Source organism: Mustela putorius, unplaced genomic scaffold, assembly GCF_011764305.1.
Source record: "Mustela putorius furo isolate JIRA1106 unplaced genomic scaffold, ASM1176430v1.1 tig00001012_pilon_pilon_pilon, whole genome shotgun sequence".
NCBI lineage: Eukaryota > Metazoa > Chordata > Mammalia > Carnivora > Mustelidae > Mustela > Mustela putorius.
The window spans coordinates 3,131,255-3,151,422 of NW_025421531.1; the positions used below are offsets into that span (position 1 = coordinate 3,131,255).

General features: G+C 47.6%; 1 protein-coding gene across 2 annotated transcripts in view; it reads right to left on the bottom strand.

Annotated features, from left to right (window-relative positions):
- Positions 1–20,168, bottom strand: part of CD34 (CD34 molecule) — a 24,527-nt gene continuing 4,359 nt past the window's right edge. Inside the window, exons 2-8 of one of the 2 annotated variants that reach the window (XM_004775275.3) lie at positions 13,466–13,648; positions 12,578–12,831; positions 11,244–11,324; positions 2,975–3,125; positions 2,686–2,738; positions 2,210–2,374; positions 1–1,504 (exon numbers count right to left, since the gene is read on the bottom strand). In XM_004775275.3, the coding sequence (XP_004775332.2) occupies positions 1,319–1,504; positions 2,210–2,374; positions 2,686–2,738; positions 2,975–3,125; positions 11,244–11,324; positions 12,578–12,831; positions 13,466–13,648 (1,073 nt within the window). In that variant the 3' untranslated portion in view covers positions 1–1,318. The other variant, XM_004775276.3, reaches the window with a different exon arrangement.

Here is a 20,168-nt window from a genome sequence, read left to right on the forward strand (position 1 = left end):
TGTGTCTCAGTATCACTTTAATTACAGTATTTACACACACCATTTTGTATTCCGAAATAAAATCCACCCAATCTTCCTATCTCTGGAAAGCTCTATTTCCAACCGTCATTGAAACCAGGATCCCTGCTCACCCCTCTGGAAAAAAATCAAAAATGCAAATAAAAACCCAGGCCACCTACAGAGGTGGCGGCTTGTGACGAAGATCCTCTGGAGTTGCCAAGGGGACCTAACTACATGGGGGTGCAGAGCAGTGAGGGTCTGGGGTGGGGGAAGCAGAGACAGAAAGGATTCTGCTGGGAGACTGAGTCCACAGCTCAGCCCAGGAGTCAGGCGGAGGAAGGAGGAAGTCATCCAGATCAGAGGATAAGGCCAGGACCCAGCCTCCAAGCAAGGGGCTTCCTCAGAGATGCACAGGTCAAGAGGCTTGGCTCAAAGATCTGGTCCCGTGTTCCCGTCCACTCGGACCCACAGGGGGAAACCGAGGCCCAGGATGAGACTCTGTGAGCCCGAGAGACAAGGACTGAGCCATTCCCTCTCCCTCATTTGTCCCCAAAGGTAGGAATGCATGTGTCCATGCACCCCTACTCTGTCTCCCCAAACAGACACAAGAAATTGTTCAAAACTTGGAGCTTCCTTCCAGGCTCAGCTGGAAAACAGGGCAGGCTTCTGTACGTGGATGTGGGAGTAGAAGGTGTGGAGCTCAGGGGAGCCTGGAGAGCAGGAGGGAAGCCAGTGCTTGAATCCACAGTGACTTGGCGCGGGCATAAGGGAGATAGTTTAAGACAACAAGTCTTGCTGGTTATATCATTACAAAGGACTGGGTACACTGGGTTGCTCTGGTTTCCCTAAATGGGAGAAGACAGACATGAGGAAGAAACAGGAAAAGGCAAAGCCTCCTGGGAGGAAACTGGAGCCCAGAAAAGCCCATGCTTCCCCTGGGGGTTCTTTCAATAAGGCAGAGAGGAGGGTGAGGGAAGCTCATGTGTGAACAATGCAAGATCGTCCCCTGCTCCCCGCACCGCTGGGAGCTTCTCTGCACTTTGGAATTTCCCCCTCACACCTTTGCTCAAAGTAGACCAGATTCTCGGCTTAGCGAGCAGAATGTGGAAAAGACAGGGGTCACCTCCCGGTCCCCCAGGGGGAAAGAACCCCTAGGCCTGGTACAGTGCGGGGGCCCCAGGAACGGCCTCCGAGGGTGCGTGCGGCAGGAAAGGGTAGAATGTAAGGGATGGTAGCTCCAGCATGGAGGCAGCCTGTTGCAGGTGCAGGGAGGGGCTCCTTCCCCAGACCCTGCTCAGCCTCGCCCCACCCAGCCGAGTCACAATTCCGTGTCCGCCACCACGTGTTGTCTTGCTGAATGGCCGTTTCTGGATGTGGCCTGGCCGGTCCCGTTCTCCTGAGCCCCTCGGTTCACACTGGCCTTTCCCTGAGCCTCAGGGGAGGACCCAGGGCCTGAGCTATAGCCCTGGCCTCCACCGTTCTCCGTGTAATAAGGGTCTTCGCCCTAGACAGTGTATAAATAAAGGAGCATTATCTGGTAAGCAGGGGAGTGAGGTGGGGATGAAGGTAGGGGGATGGACAGAGGGGGGTTGCAGCTGCATGTGCAGACTCCTTCCTTCCTGAAGAGCAGTCAGGGTTCCAGCTCCTAGAGGAGAAAGGACAGAGGAGAGGCACCACACCGTGCCACCACGACTCAATCACCAGCTCCCGCCAGCAACCAGGCAGTCCCCAGGACGGGATAACCTCCCCAGAGTAGGGAGCAGGCTGAGGCCAAGAGTCAAACCCCAGCCTTGTCTTCCTCATCCAGAACACTTCAAGAGTAGATTTTCCTACTCTGTGTCCCCTTCTTGTGAGCTGGATGGGACCCATGGGCACTTAATATGCATGCAAATAAGTGTGGCTGATTTAGCAGCCTGTTCTGGTCATACCCAGCTAAACTATGCCAGGCAAAATCAGAAACAGGTGAGAGGAGCCTTCCACTGCCCCAGTGAGCAGGTGGGCTGACCTCCCTAGGGCCCCCTCCCTAATCTGTTCCACATCACTCAGCCTCATCCACTGACACAGTAATGTGCGTGAATGCACGTCCATGTGTGAGGGCACAGAAATACCTTTTCTGAGATTTCTCCTCCCCCCACTTCATGACATTTGTGGACTGCCCCAGAAGGCCACTATCTTCCTCATTTTCTTCACCCTGGACCCCCAAACTGACCAGCCTTTCTCCTGTGGGGCTCCAGCTACGGCGGTTCATCAGGAAATAGCCAGTGGTTCCCAAGATAGCCAGCAGGATCCCTGAGGTGACCAGTGCAATCAGGGTCTTGCGGGAATAGCTCTGGTGGCTCCCAACATCTTGTTCGGTGAAGCCACGGATCCCCAGCTGGAAGGCAAGATACAGAAAAGACAGACCGTCCCGTGTGGGATGTGAGTTCTGGAGCCCACGCTAGACCAAAGAGTAGAGAAACACAAGACTTTGACCTCAGGGATTTTTCTAAACAGGATTTAAGACTGACATCTCTTGATCAAGCTGCACCATAAAATTTTGGTTCAGGCACAGAAAGGTAAAGATTGTCAGGGAAGGAGAGATAGGAGAGACGGGTCTAGAAAAAGGAATTGCTTTCTCCCCTACTCGAGTGAATTCCCCTGACCCAGTTCTCCCTCTGAGAATGTCCATCATCTTAGAGAATTTACCTTTTCCAGGTCAGTCTGGTGCTTCTGCAGAAGCTGGAACTTACTGGAACGTTCTAGAATTAGAAACAGGGGCTGCTGAATCTAGAAGCTGGAAGGGCTGTGTCCTCCTGGAATGTTCTAGATGACGGTCTGATGGCCAGGATAGTCCATCCTAGGAGAGCCTCTCCCATAGTTAGCTCCCCTCCCTAGCACCTGTGCTCTTTAAGCTCAAATACTAGATTTCTGTTCAGGAACCTCGAAATTCAGCCCCACTCCCCCCCCCAGGCCCCAAGGCAGAGGCACCCCTTACCTGTTCTGTTGGCCAAGACCAGCAGCAGGCAGTGAGGGCTCACCTCAGACTGGGCCAGGAGCAGGGAGCACACCCCGGCCCCAGCCTCAGCCTGCTCCTCCTCACATAGCACTTGGGTCAGTTTCTCTTCATTGTCCTTCTTAAAGTCCTCCTGGGAAGACAGAGAGAAATGGCGAGCAGAAGGTGAGGTTACCCACGTACCCTGAACTGCATCCGGAGTGTCAGGCAACAATCCTGATTCAAGTCACACTGTTACTCTCTAAATAGGAAGGCCCCTTTCTTTCCCCCTACAATTATAACTAGAGGGGGAAAAAAAATCCTGTGAACTGTATACGTGGAAAAAATCTAATCAGAAAAAAAAAAAATAAATAAAAAGCTCCAGAATTTCGCAGTACCAAAACATCTATGATTCAGTATCGTAGGTGGCACTGTAAGGGGGCCGGGGACGAGTTCATGGAACATTATTAAGGACCGTCCCTGCACACATATAGTATTTCCAATTAAATTCAGAAGAAATTGCCAAGACCAGAAAATAGGAACAGGGTGTAACTGACAAAGAGCAAAATCCTTTGTTTCAAGGTTACAACAGCCCGGAATGTTGGAGGAAAACCCCAGGGAAGTGAGGAACAGAGTACAAATCTCTGGCTAGAGAGTCCGTGGCATCCGCGGGCCCTTCCCTCCTCCCCCCAGGGGGCTCGCCCAGAGCCTGAGTCAGACTGAAGCGGAATTTTCCCAACACCCCCTTTTCCTCATTAGCGGCCTGGAGCCTAGCTGTCCCTGAGGGTCACAGGTTTCCCCGGGTCGCGGGTTTGACTCTCGGACCCCGGAACCCAGCCCCCTGCGGACACACCCTCACGTGTTCTTGGGCAGCCGAGTCCCCGGCCGGGGATGAATCGCAAACAGCGGCTGTGCCCTTCCAACTCCCTGTCCCCGCTCGTCCCGGGGCGCGGGGGGGGGGGGGGGGGTGGGGTGTTCCAGCAGCCTCGGTCAGGGCGCCCCCCACCCCGCCCCGCCCAGGAAAGGAACCGAAACCAAGACTCTCTGCTCCGTCCGGACGGCAGATGGCGAGGAGGAAATGCCTGAGCAGCTCCGCCAGCTTTCCTGTTCGGGGAAAACTGCCGGCGCGTGTAAGACGCGTCCGCGCCGAGCCTCCGCCGGGGGGCGCGCTTCCTGTTTGTGGGGCCGCGCCTCGCCTTGGGGCGCTCCCGGCTTGGAAGGGGGCCTGGGTATTTTCCTACTGCGGGAAAGCCAGGCTCCTTTGCTCCTGCACAAGGCAAAGTCGGGACTGGATCGAGGCCCAAGCTTTCTTCCCTCAGCTGGAATTAAGGGAGTCGAAGAGCAGCTCCCTGGGCTCGGAGGAGGAGGCCCGAAGAGCGGCGCCAGCTCACCTCCACGTCCGAGAGACAGGAGTCCAGAGGGAGCCTCAGGAGGCCCTCAAGAGCCAAGGTCACAGAAAAATGAGTTCTCGAGCCACTACTGTTTCACCCCTGAGGCAAAGGTCTTTCAGGAAGTACTTGGATAAAGGCCCTGTTTCTGGAAAAATCTGGTTCTTACAAAGAGCATTTGCCGTGGGCAGTCTGGACGCGCGGTTGGTCTCCTTCTTCTCTAGGCCCCTTTCTCTTCGGGGAGCCTTCTGTTGCTCCCCTGTGAGCACCCCCCCCACACACACACACACAACCATGCCTTCTGGATGAGGAGGACAGAAGTCCTGCCCTGGGTGACTCTGGGCTTCTGGAGTCTCTGGCTGAGGTACGTCTCCTGCCTGAGAGGCAGAGGGACAAGGGCTCCTGCACAATCTAGACAAAGCCACACAAAATGGCACAAACTTCCTCAAACCACAGAATCTTAAGAAGCTGCACCTCAACCATAGTCACCTCTTCTGACACGTGGGAAGCCGAATTGTAAGAGGCTGTGGGAAAATCTCTGCACATATATCCAGTGCGTGGTGGTGTGGTGGGGGGGGGGGGGAGGGCAGCTATGAACGCCCCAGGGTCAGGGCTCTCAGTCTGCGTGCCTGGCTGTGAACATACATGACGCTTACTACGTCTCCAGCGCTGCTCTGAGTGCTTTACATGTACTGACTCACTTAGGCTTTGCATAACCCTCTGCGATGGGTGTTATCATCCTCCCCATTTGACAGATGAAGAAACTGAGGCACAAAGAGACAGGTGGCAGAGCTAGTTCCATGGTAGGCACCACAACAAAGGGACCGTAAAGTGCTTGGACATTCAGAGGAGGGTGAGCACACATCAGGTCTGGGGTTAGCAGAAATGTGACAAAGTAAGCCTTGGAGAATGGGGAAACTGTGCTGGAAAAGCTGGTAGGGACAGGCCTTCAGATGGCGCGGGGGTGCGGGGTACCACAAGGGAAGCCCAAGTGTGTGAGAGCCTGTGACCTTCACAACCTTGGCTATGAGAAGATGGAAGGACACCACCTTCTCCTTCGGATTCTCCATCTTTCAAGACTCCCACCTCCTCCATGAAGTGGTCCTATCTTGCGTAGACTGGGCATCAACCTTGCCTCTGCTGTTGACTAGGTTCTTTGCAAGTCATGCAGCTAGTCTGAGTGTGAGTTTCCTCAGCTGAAGACTGAGTTGTGACCAAGGAGATGTTGTAGGAAGAGCAGCGCACAAAGTGTGTAGAACTTAAGGGGACACTGGACAAACCGCATAGTACGATTACTATTCAATAACAGCAACACTACGCACACCCTATCCCCCAGAATCCACACATCGAGGTTTGATTATATTCTGCCTTACAGTCAGAGTTATTTCATTCTGGCTAGACTGTAAGGCTTCTTAGCTGGGGGAGTGGGTGTACATTACATAATTCCATCATTTTGAACCCAGGTTGCCCTAAGCATAGCACCAAACAAACAAAAGAACTCACTGAATTGTTGTTCAACTTAAGGTCCCAACTGGTTTGGCCTCCACACAGGGTCCCTACACCCTTCGCTTAGTTTCTTGGACTGAATTCAAGGGAATAACAGCGGCCAGCCTCCCACTTTGGAGTCCAGCGGCATCAGTGAATTGTGTCGGGGCCGGAGAGGAGCAGGTGGATCCTGAACAAAGCACAATGCTTCTCCGGAAGCTTGAAATAAACATCCTCCCCCCAGAGAGGCTGTGGGCAGATATCATGGGAGAGTGGGCAGGAGGAAGCCACAGCCTTTGCCATTTTGCTCATGAGAATCAGATTTGTGAGCCCCTAGCCACATCTGTTCACACATGGTACTTTGCAAAAATAATACGGACAACAATAAAGCCATCTAACCTTTCCTGGTAGCAACCTCAAACTTTTAACATGTTAAAGAAGCATGTTAAGCACTGGAGTGGGGAGGAGAGGGACAGGTATTTTTCTAAATGAGCCTTAAGGGTTTTCAGTGCTGAGATTTTAGAATCAATTCTCATGCTCTCGCTCTCTCTCTCTCCCACTTTATTAGGGTGTGAGTTTGACATTGGAGGCAAAACCTTGTTTTCATTTAGCGACTAGAGTGAAGGGCCTGCTACAAGTCATACAACAAGGGGGCAGCAGGCCAAGGGCAAGGAGTTAGGCTGTCTCTAGATCTCAGGCTCTCTGCAAGAGACACACTGTTGGGGTGCCTAGGTGGCTCAGTTGGTTAAGCAACTGCCTTTGGCTAGGGTCATGATCCCAAAGTCCTGAGATTGAGCCCCACATCAGGCTCCCTGCTCAGTGGGGAGCCTGCATCTCTTTCTCCCTCTGCTACTCTGCCTGCTTGTGCTCTCTCACTTTCTGAGATAAAGTAAATAAATAAATTATTAGATTAAATTAAATAAATAAATTGATTTTTAAGAACTTTATAAAATTCTTTAAAAAAAGAGAGAGAGACACACACACACACACTGTCTTCATCTGTACTCCATCTGTAAGTTATTTTTTTCTGCATGGAAACTGACCTTTAGTGTTTGGGCAGAGGGCAAGGAAGGCGTGGGCTGGGGGAGATGATCTGGAGGCTGGAAGCAAACTGCCTTCGATGGAGTCAATGTGACAGAATAAGGGTGATGTGAGCTGGCTGAGTAGGTACAGCCTCGGCATAGAAACACATGTGGCTTGGAAGAAAGAAAGGTAATTCTCAAAAACAAATTCCTGGGCAAATGGCTTGAATAGAGATTTTGCCAACGAGGATATGCAAATGGCCAGTAAGCACATGAAAAGATGTTCAGCATCACCAATCATCAGGAAATGCCCATCATAATCCCAAGGAGATACCACCTCCTGCTCATTGGGATGGTTACTGTATAAAAAACATGATAAACGTTGGTGAGGATGTGGACATATTGGAACTCTGGTGCTCTGTTGGTTGGAATGCAAAACAGCACAGCTGCTGTGGAAAACAGTATGGCGAGTCTTAGAAAACTTAAAAATAGATTTACCATATAATGCAACAATTCTACCTCCGAGTATCTAACCAAAAGAAACGAAATCAGAGTGTTAAGGAGATATTTGTACACTCACGTCCACAACAGCATTATTCACTGTGGTAAAAGCTGGAAGCGATCTCAGAATTCTTTGGTAGATGCAAGGATCCACAAAATATGGTCTATATGAACAATGGAATATTCTTCAGCCTTGAAAGGGAAGAAATTCTGACACTTGAGGACATGATGCTAAGTGAGAAAGGCCAGTCACAAAAATATAAAAGCTGTATGACTCCCCTCTCGTGAGGTACCCAGAGTCATCAAATTCATACAGACGGAAAGTAGAATGATGGTGGCCAGGACCTAGGAGGTGGTTTCATGTGTGTAGAGTTTCAGCCCTGGATGATGAAGAGTTCTGGAGATGGCACAACAATGTGGATGTTCTTAAGACCACCTAATACCACTGAACGGTATGTGGACTTACAAATGGGTAAGGTTGTATATTTTATGTTATGTGTACTTTGCCACCACTAAAAATTTTCTTGGTGGATTCCCCCCTGGATAAAGGGGTAGAGTCTAAGAGAACAAAGTCATCTCACATTTTGGTAAGTATTTGGGAAACCATAACCACAAAAAACTAAATTGCCCTGGCGCCGTGGCAGAGAGAATGAAAGTCAGACTCCGAGTGACAGGGGCTGCTAATGAGGACCTGAAGACGGGGTAGCAGGTGCTTGAGAAGAGCATGGGGTTGCCTTCCCTCCCCCAGCTGGTGATTTCTGTCTAAAGGTGAGGCTGGGGAGCAAAAGGAGAGAGGCTGAGAAATAAGTGTCTGCAGACACACGGACAGAAGATAGGTCTGTCTGATACACACAGTGAGCGCTGCCAGGTCAAATCCTCCGTGCGGCCCAGTGCAGAGCGAGCGTCTGGAGGGCTGAGAACAGGCATCCATAGCTCTGTCATGGGTAACACTACCCCTGATACAGGAGCAGCCAACATGACCCAAGTACTCAAGGACACGATGCTATAGGAATTCAAGTCCTTCATGCTTCTCATTAGGCTGTGACTAGGACTTGAGTTTCCCACGGTTAGAACCAGTGCCTTGAGGCCCTCTGATGCTAAGAGTACAAATGCAACCCAAGGAAAAGGAGCAGGCACCATGCCGCTCACAGCCCCCGGAACAGACTGATCAAGACAAGCGCGCACTGGGACTCAAGGAAAAGGAATCTGAAACACAGTCGGGAACTTTGGCCCAAGATTCTGAGCAAGGATTGCTGACTGGGGAAAAGTTACCTTGGGGCGGCTTTGGAGGTACTGCTGCTTAGGGGCTGGGGCAGAGGAGCCCTCAGGAAGAAAGGGGGACCAGCAGTGGCAAAGGGACCAGGGAACCGGTAGCAGGATCGGGTGCTACCGTAGAGCTCATTCATCATGAGCGGGGCAGAAGCCTTCCTCAGGATGCCAGAGGGCTTGCTGCCTTTCTTCATCCCTACACAGAGCCTCCCCAGATCTCAGAAGGGAGCACAGACCTCAGCTGTGGCCTGAATAGAGGAGACAGTAAAGAATACAGAGAGAAAGCAACCACAGCACAATAAGAGGGGTTGGTTCTGGAATAGCAGTAAGTTTCCGGCACTTGTCTTGAATGATGACCCTAGTTAAATGTGAACCTCAAAGATCAATGGACAGGGGCGCCTGGGTGGCTCAGTGGGTTAAAGCCTCTGCCTTCGCCTCAGGTCATGATCCCAGCGTCCTGGGATCCAGCTCCGAAATAGGCTCTCTGCTCAGCAGGGAGCCTGCTCTCTCCTCTCTCTCTGCCTGCCTCTTTGCCTGCTTGTGATCTCTGCCTGTCAAATAAATAAATAAATAAATAAATAAATCTTTAAAAAAAAGAAAAAAAAGGGGCGCCTGGGTGGCTCAGTGGGTTGGGCCGCTGCCTTCGGCTCAGGTCATGGTCCCAGGGTCCTGGGATCGAGCCCCGCGTCGGGCTCTCTGCTCAGCCGGGAGCCTGCTTCCTTCTCTCTCTCTCTGCCTGCCTCTCTGCCTGCTTGTGATTTCTCTCTGTCAAATAAATAGATAAAATCTTTAAAAAAAAAAAAAAAAAAAAAAAAAAAAGAAAAAAAGAACAATGGACAGATGCTTAGAATGCTCGGCAATTAGTTCTAAATCGGTGGGACAAAGAAGCAGCATTCTGGCATAGGAAAATAAGTGCTTAACCAGGATATTACACACACACACACAAAACTCACTTTTTTAAAGCTATAATTACCAAAGGGTTTGGCAATTTAAAAAAAATAAGTAGAGTTGAAAATCAGTACAGAGTATTACCTGTACATTGTACATTCATGTTTAAGTTCACTATTTTGCAAATTGCACTTGTTAGTCTATTGTGTGAACTTGTGTCTTTGCAATTCCCATTGTTTTTTTAAAAGTCCTAGGCTAAATAAAGACCTTAGGTATAATTTTAAAAGATCTGTGAGTCAGAATGACCTAACCGATAATCCCAGGTAAAACGGGTAGTCAGAATGGACAAAATAACTAACCGAATGTTTTCTACAGACTATAGTCCACCCAGGTCCTTTCCAATCTATGCAATCACACACCACATACATGGCTCCCTTAAATGGATTCCCAACCAGTAAGGAAATGTTTTTTCCTACAAGTTTAATAGGAAGAGTCCTGTCATTCCATTCTTAGTTGAGGAAATTGTAACTGTCAGGAAAGATTACTGAAACAAAGCAAGGACGTCTGCTATCACCATTAAAAGTTAATGCCTTACTGTATAGTCTTACCAATGCAATAAGACCTGAAACTGAAACAAGGTGTAACTACTAAGAGGGAGGAGAAAAACAATGTACAGCGGCAGTGGTAGGTAACATGACAGCTGGCCTTACAAACAAAATGAATCAACTAGAAAGCTCTTGTAAGTAACAAGTAAGTTAAAGAAAAAGGCTAAACCCAAGATAAATTTCAGAACTCAACTTTCTAATATACCACCAGTGATCAATTAGAATAGTTAATGGGGAATCTATATTATAAATAACTTTAAAAAGTTCATAAAACCTACAGGGAAAAAACATAGCTTTTAGTTTTTAAAAACTAAAAAGTCAATATGCTGAACAGTACAAGAGTAGACCAGAAAAATATAGAGGGATTTATAGTGGCTCCAATGAAAAAAAATTTCTTTAATTTTGACAAGATGTTTCTGAAGTTTTTCTAAAAGAATAGACAAAAAATACATTTTTATTTACAGTGTAGTGAGCAACGACCTGCCTAGATGGATATTTAAAGTACTATAATGTAAAAGGACGATAATTTTTAAAAATTTAAATAAGCAAAAAAGACAAATCAAACAAATAAAATAGCTCTGAAGAATATGCCCTGGTACATATAAAAACTTAATAGAAGCTTGAAAAAAAAAAAAAAAAGAAAACAAACCAGCATTCCAATCAACAATGGAGGGGATCATTCAATAAATGTTAGGAAAATCAGTTACATGGAAAATACAGCATTACAGCATAAAGACATTCTATATAGATTAAAACATTATTTGTCAATTATAATACTAAATTGGTATTTTAAGTTACTGGTTTATGTTTCACTAAAGACTTTCTTAACACAAAAGTAAACTTAAATCTGACAATGTACGTATTCAATGTACTCAAGAGGAGGGAAAAAGGTAACTAAATTTAAATAAAATTGTTTTTGCCTTCTTTGCCCACCAGAGGGGGCCTCTTACTCCCTAAACCCAAAAGCTCAGTGTTGAAAAGTGCCTGACCAAGCTAAATTCTCCCCATCCCACCCAAGTCTCATCCAGTCCAAGATGGCTTAAGGATGTTCAGAAAGGGTTGTGGAAGAGGGAGGAGGAAAGGATAGAGGTGAGATGGAGGGAGTCTGACTTACACAGCTGGAGTCCTCATTTAGCTCTAGGCAGATACCTTGGGTCAATTTCACTTCCTTGACTTGGGAACATTTGATTTCTCCCTGTATTAAAACAAAAACAAAGTAAATAAGCCAGTATCGTTGCTCCCCACTCTCCCTCCCCCTACCGCTTTTCCAATTTAGTTTCTGTGAGGTACTCTCTTAAGGGGTTTTAGGAAAAAGGAAATTTAAAGATGTTAGGGGACTAGAGCTATATAATGGTGTTCCTCCCTTCCTCCGTCTCACTCCCATCCCCATCAGATAGTCAAAACCTGTGTTACTAGCCCAGGCTTGCCAGCAAGTAGCTATTTGCAGTCTTGGTAAACATTAGCTTGGATGGTACAGAAAAGGAAGAGGGGAAAAACATTTCCCACTGGGGCTGTTTTCCCTGCAATGGATTATATACTTGCAAGTAAGGCCATGTAAGCAAACAGATAATGGGGTAGCCAGGCAGAACCTGGTGACATTCTTTTTCTTCTTGGCCCCTAGGACTCTCCAGATTCCTCGTCTGGCTCCTTTAAAAATAGAAACCCAGACAGGTTCCTCATGCCTGCCTTCAGGCTCCACGCCCCCATGTTTTCTCCCCTTCCTGCTGAAAGCTGTTGACAACCACGGACCCCAACACTGAGCTCATCATCCCTGGTCTGCCCAGTTCTTCACAGCTTCTCTATTCCTGGCATACTGTCAAACCCTCTCACATGCAGGAAATGGGAGTTGTCCTAAACATTTTGGGAAAAGTCACCCCATTAAATGGAATATGGTCTCTAAATATGCCCAAAGGAAGATGGTGCCCTGGTCAAAGCCCAGACCAAGGGTACGAGCAAGAACCACAGCAGACCTTCAAGAAACCCCCCACCCCGACTTTCTATTCCCTAGAAATGCAACACCTACAATATAGATCAGCTACCTGTCTCTACTCCTCTCTTCCCTGTCTATCCTTTCCAGCAATATTTAAGCTGCCTATTTTCTTAAAAAATATATATATATTTATTTAGAGAGACAGAAAGAGAGCATTGAGGAGGGAGAGGGGCAGACGGAGAGGAAGAGAGAGAATCTCCAATCAACTCCTTGCTGAACACAGAGCCCAACATGGGGGTCGATCCCACAGTCCCAACGTCATGACCTGACCCGAAATCAAGAATTGGACGCTTAGCTCACAGAGCCACCCAGGCACTCCTAAGCTGCATATTTACCTTATTAATTGGTACATGAACCAAATCTCACTGGTTGGGATGAAAAGAGGTTGACAGGAAGAGAGGGTCTGCATAAATATGAAGTGAGGGGGCAATCTGCCACTTTTGGCCCAATTCACATACCTTGATGATACTTGGGATAAGAGAAAAGGAGGTATAGTATTCAGTGGGGGATGTCACAAGGCTGGTGCTATTGTATGGAGGATCCGAAACATTTCCAGGTGGGAGGCTGGACTGCAAGGTCATAGCTGAAGTTGAAAAGTTGGTGGGGATAGAAGTTACTGTGGTAGCTAAAGAGGTCTGTGACTGGACGGTAGAGTTCATGGTCCCAGACACTAGGATGATCTCAGAGGTAGATGTGATGTTGACTGTAGTCTCTGAAATAGACAAAAACACAAGTGTACATGTGCACATGTGTGCATAAACACACACACACACACACACACACCCCTACACACATCTCAGTTCACCATCTTGAATTAAAATCTTATAGAGAATGATATTGGCATGGACTTCCCAGAAAAGGGAATTTGGGAAGTTAAGAGCTACTTCATGTCCTAACCCTTACCAAAGTGATTTCAAGCCAGCTGTTGGAACCACAGCTATAACTGAGAATATTACTAGAGGTTCTTTTGGGATTCTAACATTGAACTGGATTCTGATCTACCCTAAAGAAGTCAAAAAGCACTTTGAACCTGAAGAGATTAGAGATTTCTAGGGAGTCCTCATCTGATCCTTATTTCATTACTAACGTGAACTCAGCACGAGAGCAGAGTACAAGGAGAATGACTGATCAGGACTAGCTGCCAAAGCTGCCCGAGAGCAAGCTGTCACTATAGGAGAATCATCAAGAACTTACTTCAGGGTCCCCTAAGCATGACGCACAAATCATATTTCACGGGGCTTGCGTATTTCCATCTGTGGGGGAAAGCAGGCCTGGTGGTGGCAATATCCTAATGCTTTACCCAGGCACCAGCAGCAGCCCTCTGGGGCCTGAGACAAGCACTTTACCTGAGATGGCTGTTGTGGTCCCACTGGTGTCCTGAGAGACAGAGAGCAGGGTGGTATCTCCAAGAGGACTTTGTGTGGTGGTTTCCTGGTTGGATACATTTGCAGAAACAGCTGAAGTTAATTCTTGGGGGGTTGAATGTGTGGTAATAGAAGTTATGTTTTCCACAGTTGTGAACCCAGAGGCTATAAAGAAACGAGGAGGACAAGTCAGAACCGAAATCATCCTGGAGTCTCATGACATCATGACATCAAGAATATCCTTCTGGACAGGTGACTAATTTCTCACTACTAGATTTTCCCTAGGAAAATAAGGAAGGAAAAGCTTGCATGCACCAAATGTCTAATATGGTACTATTTATAGGAGGGGAAAGTGGAAAGCAGCTAAATGAATTACAACAGGATAAATGCTAGATGCATTTCACATACCATAATCATCACAGATAAACAATTGTGGAAAAAAAAAAACTAAAGCCACATGAGATTATAAGGCAATGTTTGTAACATGTTAAATAAAATATTAAAATATCAAATTCTATCTGAATAAATATCACAGAGATCTAAACTATAGGAGAGGAAGTACCTTTATTTCCTTTTTAATGGGTCTTCCTCTCTTCTGTTGCTCTCTATCCCCTAGAGTAATACAGTCTTGGAATAATCACTAGAGTCATGCCATCTCTAGGCAACCCCCTTAAAAAGCTTCTCTCAGTCTAAGGCTTTCCCACTCCCAAACTCCCTCCATTCTTTCCCTTATGGTCTGCAAACCCTTCCTTTCCATGTCTTTTGTTGAGGAACTCAGAAGGCCACCCCCCGGCCCCAAGATTTCTTTCAAGAAGCTCTGACCTAGGAATCCAGTGGATGGATTAGAGAACATAAGGCCTGGCTGCCCATCAAATGGGGTGGGAAGAAAGCCTAGTTCTGGCTCTGCCAATAACCACATAGTTTAATGCGTGTGCCTGTGTGTCTCTGTGTGTGTCTCAGTTTACCCATCTCAAGAGTAAGTGTCTTTCCCTCCATGGATCGTTGGGAAAATGAACAACAAATGTTGAATTGGTATAGCATACTGTTCCTGGATTTAATTATTCTCTGAAGATCTTCCTGAGGGTCCTTGCCCTTCCGTGTTTGCTGGGGCACCTCCCAGTGCCATCCTTACACCCAGAGAGGAGAAGCCTCCTGACTGGACCCTGAGCTTTAAAGTCTGTATTTTGTTCCTCCTCCTACTGCCTTGCCCCAAACCATGAGGAGTCTAGCACCCAACCTCTTCTAGGTTATACGGTGGGGACCAGAACTCCTAGAACTTCTTGCCCAAATGGCTCTTTGCCCACTTGAGGATCTTCAAGGGGCCTTTTCTCCCAGTTGCCATCCTTCAGAGGGTGAATGCACCTCCAAGGTATGAGGGTGGGCAAGAGGTGGCTGTTTCAGGAAGAAGGGGGACACGTGAAGCATGTGGGTGATTGTGCATCACTTGCATGCAAGATCCCCCACAATGTGTGCCAGATTTGTGGGGGAAAAGGCCAGAAGGACACGCTGGGACCAAAGGCCATCTCTTCCTGCTCAGCCACACTGTGGCCTTGAATTCAGAGACCGACAGGGTCCCAAATTCAAACTTGGCCTTCCAGAAGGCCATGAAGGTATGTTTTTTGAGGTAAGGGACTAGAGGATATTTCATTTATAAGCTAACTGATAACTTGGGAGTACTTAGATAAGACTGAGGGCCTCTATTCTACTCTTGTTGGGCTTTAGGAACGTTGGGGACAGACTTGGTACCCAGAGGTCAGCGTCCAGCAGCACCACCCTTAAGGTAAGATGCCTGAGGATCCCAGGCCACCCAAAGCTTATTTTTAAATTTTCCTGATTAAGATCTAGGTCTGTATTTTGGGGGGTTTCCAGGTAAATAGTAATGTAGAATGACACCTCTTCTTTCCCTCAGCATCCAGAGCGAAATTAGGGTTTTGTTTCATTGTAATTCACTTGGGACCAAGAATGCTGCCCTTAAAATCGGTGAGCGGTCTCACGCTCCCACATCTGCCTCCCTCCCCACCTGCTACAAGTAGATTGATATGCATGGTGAGGACAGTAATCATATCTTAATATTATGTGCAGGTAAGCAGGAAGAAGAAGTGATATTACCATCTCCATTTTAGAGATAAGGATCTTGGCCAAGGTTTTGGGCACCAAGGTTTTGGCCAAGAGGGGAAGCCATAGTTTACGTGGGGCAGAGAGCAATGGGGCCTCTGAGGTTTAGCGGACACTTGAATGGAAGGAGGAAGAGGGTCAGGGAGTCTAAACTGCTAAGAATCAGGATGCATCCTCCCCCCTCCCTTCCAGACAGAAAAGAATGGGCTCCTATCTGGGCCAGGTGGAAGGTGGGCTTATCAAGATAAAATACCTGGGAAGCAGATCCAGTCTTCCACTGCCCTTAGATAGGACCTGTTTAGCAATCTGCCCCTAAGGTATAAACTCACTGAAGGGGGCACGGGGTGGGGACACGTGGTCACTGAATTGAAGGATCATCCTCCCTGGGTACGACTCCAAGGCACCGCTGGAACTCCCCCTTGACATCATGCTTCCTTCCCACCCTTTCCTCTTCTTCCTTCCAACACATCAAGTCCTGGGAATCCTATCTGGCTTAGGCCAGCCCAGCCTGGCCCAGCCCTTTTCTCTTTCCAAAGAAAGCTGGGTCTGACTGAGGTGATGTCATGCTTTTGAATCCCCTCCCCCAGGGCCTCCTTCACCCAGGCAAACAGTTTTGAACTTTTCCAGATGTGAGCGGAGACCTGCTGCTCATTCTGAGGATGGAGGTGTCTGTGCCAGATGAGTGAAGCAACCCGGGACCCAGGCCAGCTACTGACCCACTAGGGTCTGGCTCCCGGTGGCCGCAGCCTCCTCTTGCCCCCCAAGCTGGCCAAATTCTGAGCAACAGGTAGCAGGATCCATCAGCAAAGAGAATGAAAGCTCAACCTCAGAATCACGTCCCTGAGCCTGGAGTGGGCAGGGATGCCTGCTGAGAACCTGGAGAAACAGATCAAAGATGGAGACCAGAAAGGCAAGGCTCAGTGACGGGGTATGTTGTGAGTTGGTGTAGAGCGAAGGGTCACAGTGGTCGGGCCCTGGAAGCCAGTCCAACCAAGGGGCTGCAGCAGAGGGACTGGCCAGGAGGGAACCTCGTGGTTTCCCAGCTTCTAAGGCTCCCATGAGAAGACTGCATCTCACAGGAATAAAATTTACATGAAGCAAGACTGGCCCCAGGTCTCTTTATATCCCATCTTCCCACACACGTCCCCATGGCATTAAACCATCAAATGCTGAGCCTTCTTTATCTGAGCTTCCCCCAACCCCATAAGGGAGTTACAGCAGCTTACCAGTTAGATTCTAGGAGACAATGGTGAAAGCACCGCCCCATTGCATTCTTGACTGGAGCCTTTCAGAAACATAACCCTTAGCCCCAACCCAACAGTGCATTTTAAAATTTACAAACAGATTAAAATCCAACAAAAGTACAATTTAAAATCAAACAAAAGGCTATCTTCTGCTGTTTACTTCTGATTCTACCTTTATTAGCTGTGTCTCCCTAAGCAACTGATTTGACTGTGGGTAACCTGTTTGATATTGGGACAAAGGGAGGAAACAAGGTATCAGGTAGTTAGCAAAATGAGGGTAAGAAGCCAAAATGGCCAAATAGAGGTCACGCAAGTCATGTAGTAAAAGTAATGCTTTTAACTTATAAGTACTTATTCCGAGGCGATTATTCTTGTTTTCCACGTGGTTCTAACAAGCTTTGTTATCAGATATCCTAGCTAAAGCTAAAACTTAGAGACTCTTAGAAGCAATCAATAAAGAGAAACAACAGCTTATAAAAGAAGAAACAGATAAATGAAAAACAGACATGGGTATTAAAACCCACACCAGTCTGGAATCATTTAGGGTAGGAGTCAATAAATACATACACCTTAATAAGCATGAACAAAGTCACTGAGTTGCACCATAACCAAATTATTTTCCTCATCCAACTGAGTCATAAAAGTTAAAGTCCTCTTTTTGAGGGACACCCTAAGGAAGCAGGGGCCCAAGATATTACATTTTTAAGATATTTCTACCTACAAGTAAAATGGAGAATCTTTTCATCTTGAAAGAGGGTGTATAGCATCTCTGATCCAGAAAACTCTGCTCCCTAACCAGCTAAATTCTCATGTCTTGGAGACTATACTTGGACTTGTTTTGTTTTTTAAGATTTTATTTATTTACTTATAGGAGAGGGAAAGAGAGAGAGAGCACAAGTGAGGGAAGGGCAGAGAGAGAGAGGGAGAAGGAAGACTCTGTGCTGAGCAAGGATTCCATGACCACTGTGGGGCTCGATCCCAGGACCCCAAAATCATGACCCAAGCCCAAGGCAGACACTTAACTGACTGAGACACTGAGGTGCCTCTTGGTCTTGCTTTCCAAAGACCCTCTTAGGTTTAGTGGGGGTTTTTGCAGGTGTTTCCTGATCTCTGGGTCAGCAGGCTGCATCCGACCCTTCTGTTCCAATCCTGGCAGCAGCCGGCCCCAGAGGGGTCTCTGGGAGGAATTCTTGGGTATTTCAGCCCACCAGGAGAGAGTACTGGGAAGCAGCAGCCTGCTGCCTCTGCTGGGAAGCCCCAGCCTGTTTTTCTTTTTTCTTTTCTTTACTTTTTTTTTTTTTAAGGTTTTATTTATTTATTTGTCAGAGAGAGGGAGAGCACACACAAGCAGAGGGAGCTGCAGGCAGAGTGGGGGCGGGGAGCAGACTCCCCGTGGAGCAAGGAGCCCAATGTGGGGCTCCATCCCACGACCCTGGGATCATGACCTGAGCCAAAGGCAGAGGCTTAATCAACTGAGCCCCCCAGGCGCCCCCCAGCCTCTGTTTCTGAAAAGTCAGTGAAGCCTCCGTGTAAAGGGTAAGCTTTGCCCTCAGACCTTGTACCGAGGTTTCTTTTCCCCATGCTTGCTGTCAGGGCTTGGAACGAGGGTTCCTCCACACTCTAGACCTTACCTGTGAAATGGGAATAAAAACCGCCCCTACCTCCTAGTTGTTTTGAGCAGCAGAGGAGAGAAGCGGCATAAAGCAGTTAGCCCAGCTGGTAAACGCTCAAGAAATAGCGGTTATCTTTAGTCGGGGGCCCCTTCCTTCTGCTTCTCAGAGGCCTTCAGACACGTCTCTCTGCCACTTATCTGGCACAAAATCATATACACTGCTTCCTGAGTATAGGTCTTGTCGCTCAGTTACATTATTAATTTCTTTAGTGTCGGAAGCGTCTCTTGGACTTATCTGTTTTACTCAGGGCGTGAAGCACGACCGTCTGAGCTCAGGAGAAGCCCTCAGATGGCACCGTGCCCGTGGAAGGCGTATTCATGCCCACCTCCTCTATGGAGAGCCGTCTTATTGAGGGCTCTAGTTGAAGATGGAATTTATTAAGTTAGGGAGCAACCCTGGGTGGATAAGCAGAATTAGGAGAGCTCTAGAAACCAAGTCTCATATGGTTGAGGGCCTGGAGTTATTTCATCTAGATCGAGAGTTGGCGAACAGCTGCTGGACCCAAACCGCCCACAGGCTGTGCGTTGTATGGCCAGTGAGCTAAGAAGGGCTTTTACATGTTTCAAGTGTTGTAACATAAAACAGGGTGGAATATGCATCAGAGACAACATATGGCTTCCAGAGTCCACAATATTTACTATGTGGCTCTTGACAGAAAAAGTTTGCCAACCTCTGATCCAGAAAAGAAGAATCTGGGAAGGGAGAATAAATAATTTATTTAAGACTTTATTCAAGACTCATTTCACTTATTTAGTCACACTTATTTTTTGTCCTAAGCACCAGTGATGTGTAAAGGACCATGCTTAGTGCTGTGGGGAGCACAGAACAAGAGAAGATTCCTTCCTGCCTTGTGGGGTGGGTGTCATGCCAAATTAAATAATCCCTGTCCTCAGGGAGTTTATCATCTAGTGGGGCCAGACAGATCCGTAAGGATTGTCAGGAAGAAAGATCACATTCGTTCTGTGCTCGTTCCAAGAATAGAATTAGATTAGAGGTTACTGAAGATTGGAGCACCCAGGTGACTCAGTGGGTTAGGCTTTTGCCTTCAGGTCAGGTCAGGATCCTGGAGTCCCAGGATCAGCCCCACATAAGACTCCCTGCTCAGGGGGAGTCTGCTTCTCCCTCTCCCTCTGCTGCTTCCCCTGCTTGTGCTCTTTCTCTCTCTCTCTCAAATAAATAAAATCTTAAAAAAAAAAAAAAAAGTTCCTGAAGATTAACTGATTCTAATTAAGAACAGAATTGATAGTTAATGATTAGAAGATACAAGAAAGCTAACTTCATTGTCCTACAAAGAAAAGCTGAAAACAACATCTTATTATTGTTGTTTGTTTTGTTTTGTTTTGTTTTGTTTTGTTTTTAAATGGAATGAACTGGGGAAGTGCCACCCGCCTTTTCCGGGAGCAGCGAGGAAGTGTGCTTGTTAGGTGTTTCATTGAGATTGGGCATCTCGGACTGGCACAAAGAACCCGCCTGTCACCTTCCTATGGTTCCTCTGAATCGAAGTTGAGAAGTTGAGCATAAACCAAGTGTCTGTGGCCTGGGGCTACCAGCGGACTGGGACTCCCCTTTAACAGGAAAATAGCTGGTCTTGGCCCCCACCTACTCACCCTGGAGCCCCAGGCTCTGAGCTTTCCCTGGGGGCCCTCTGTTTCC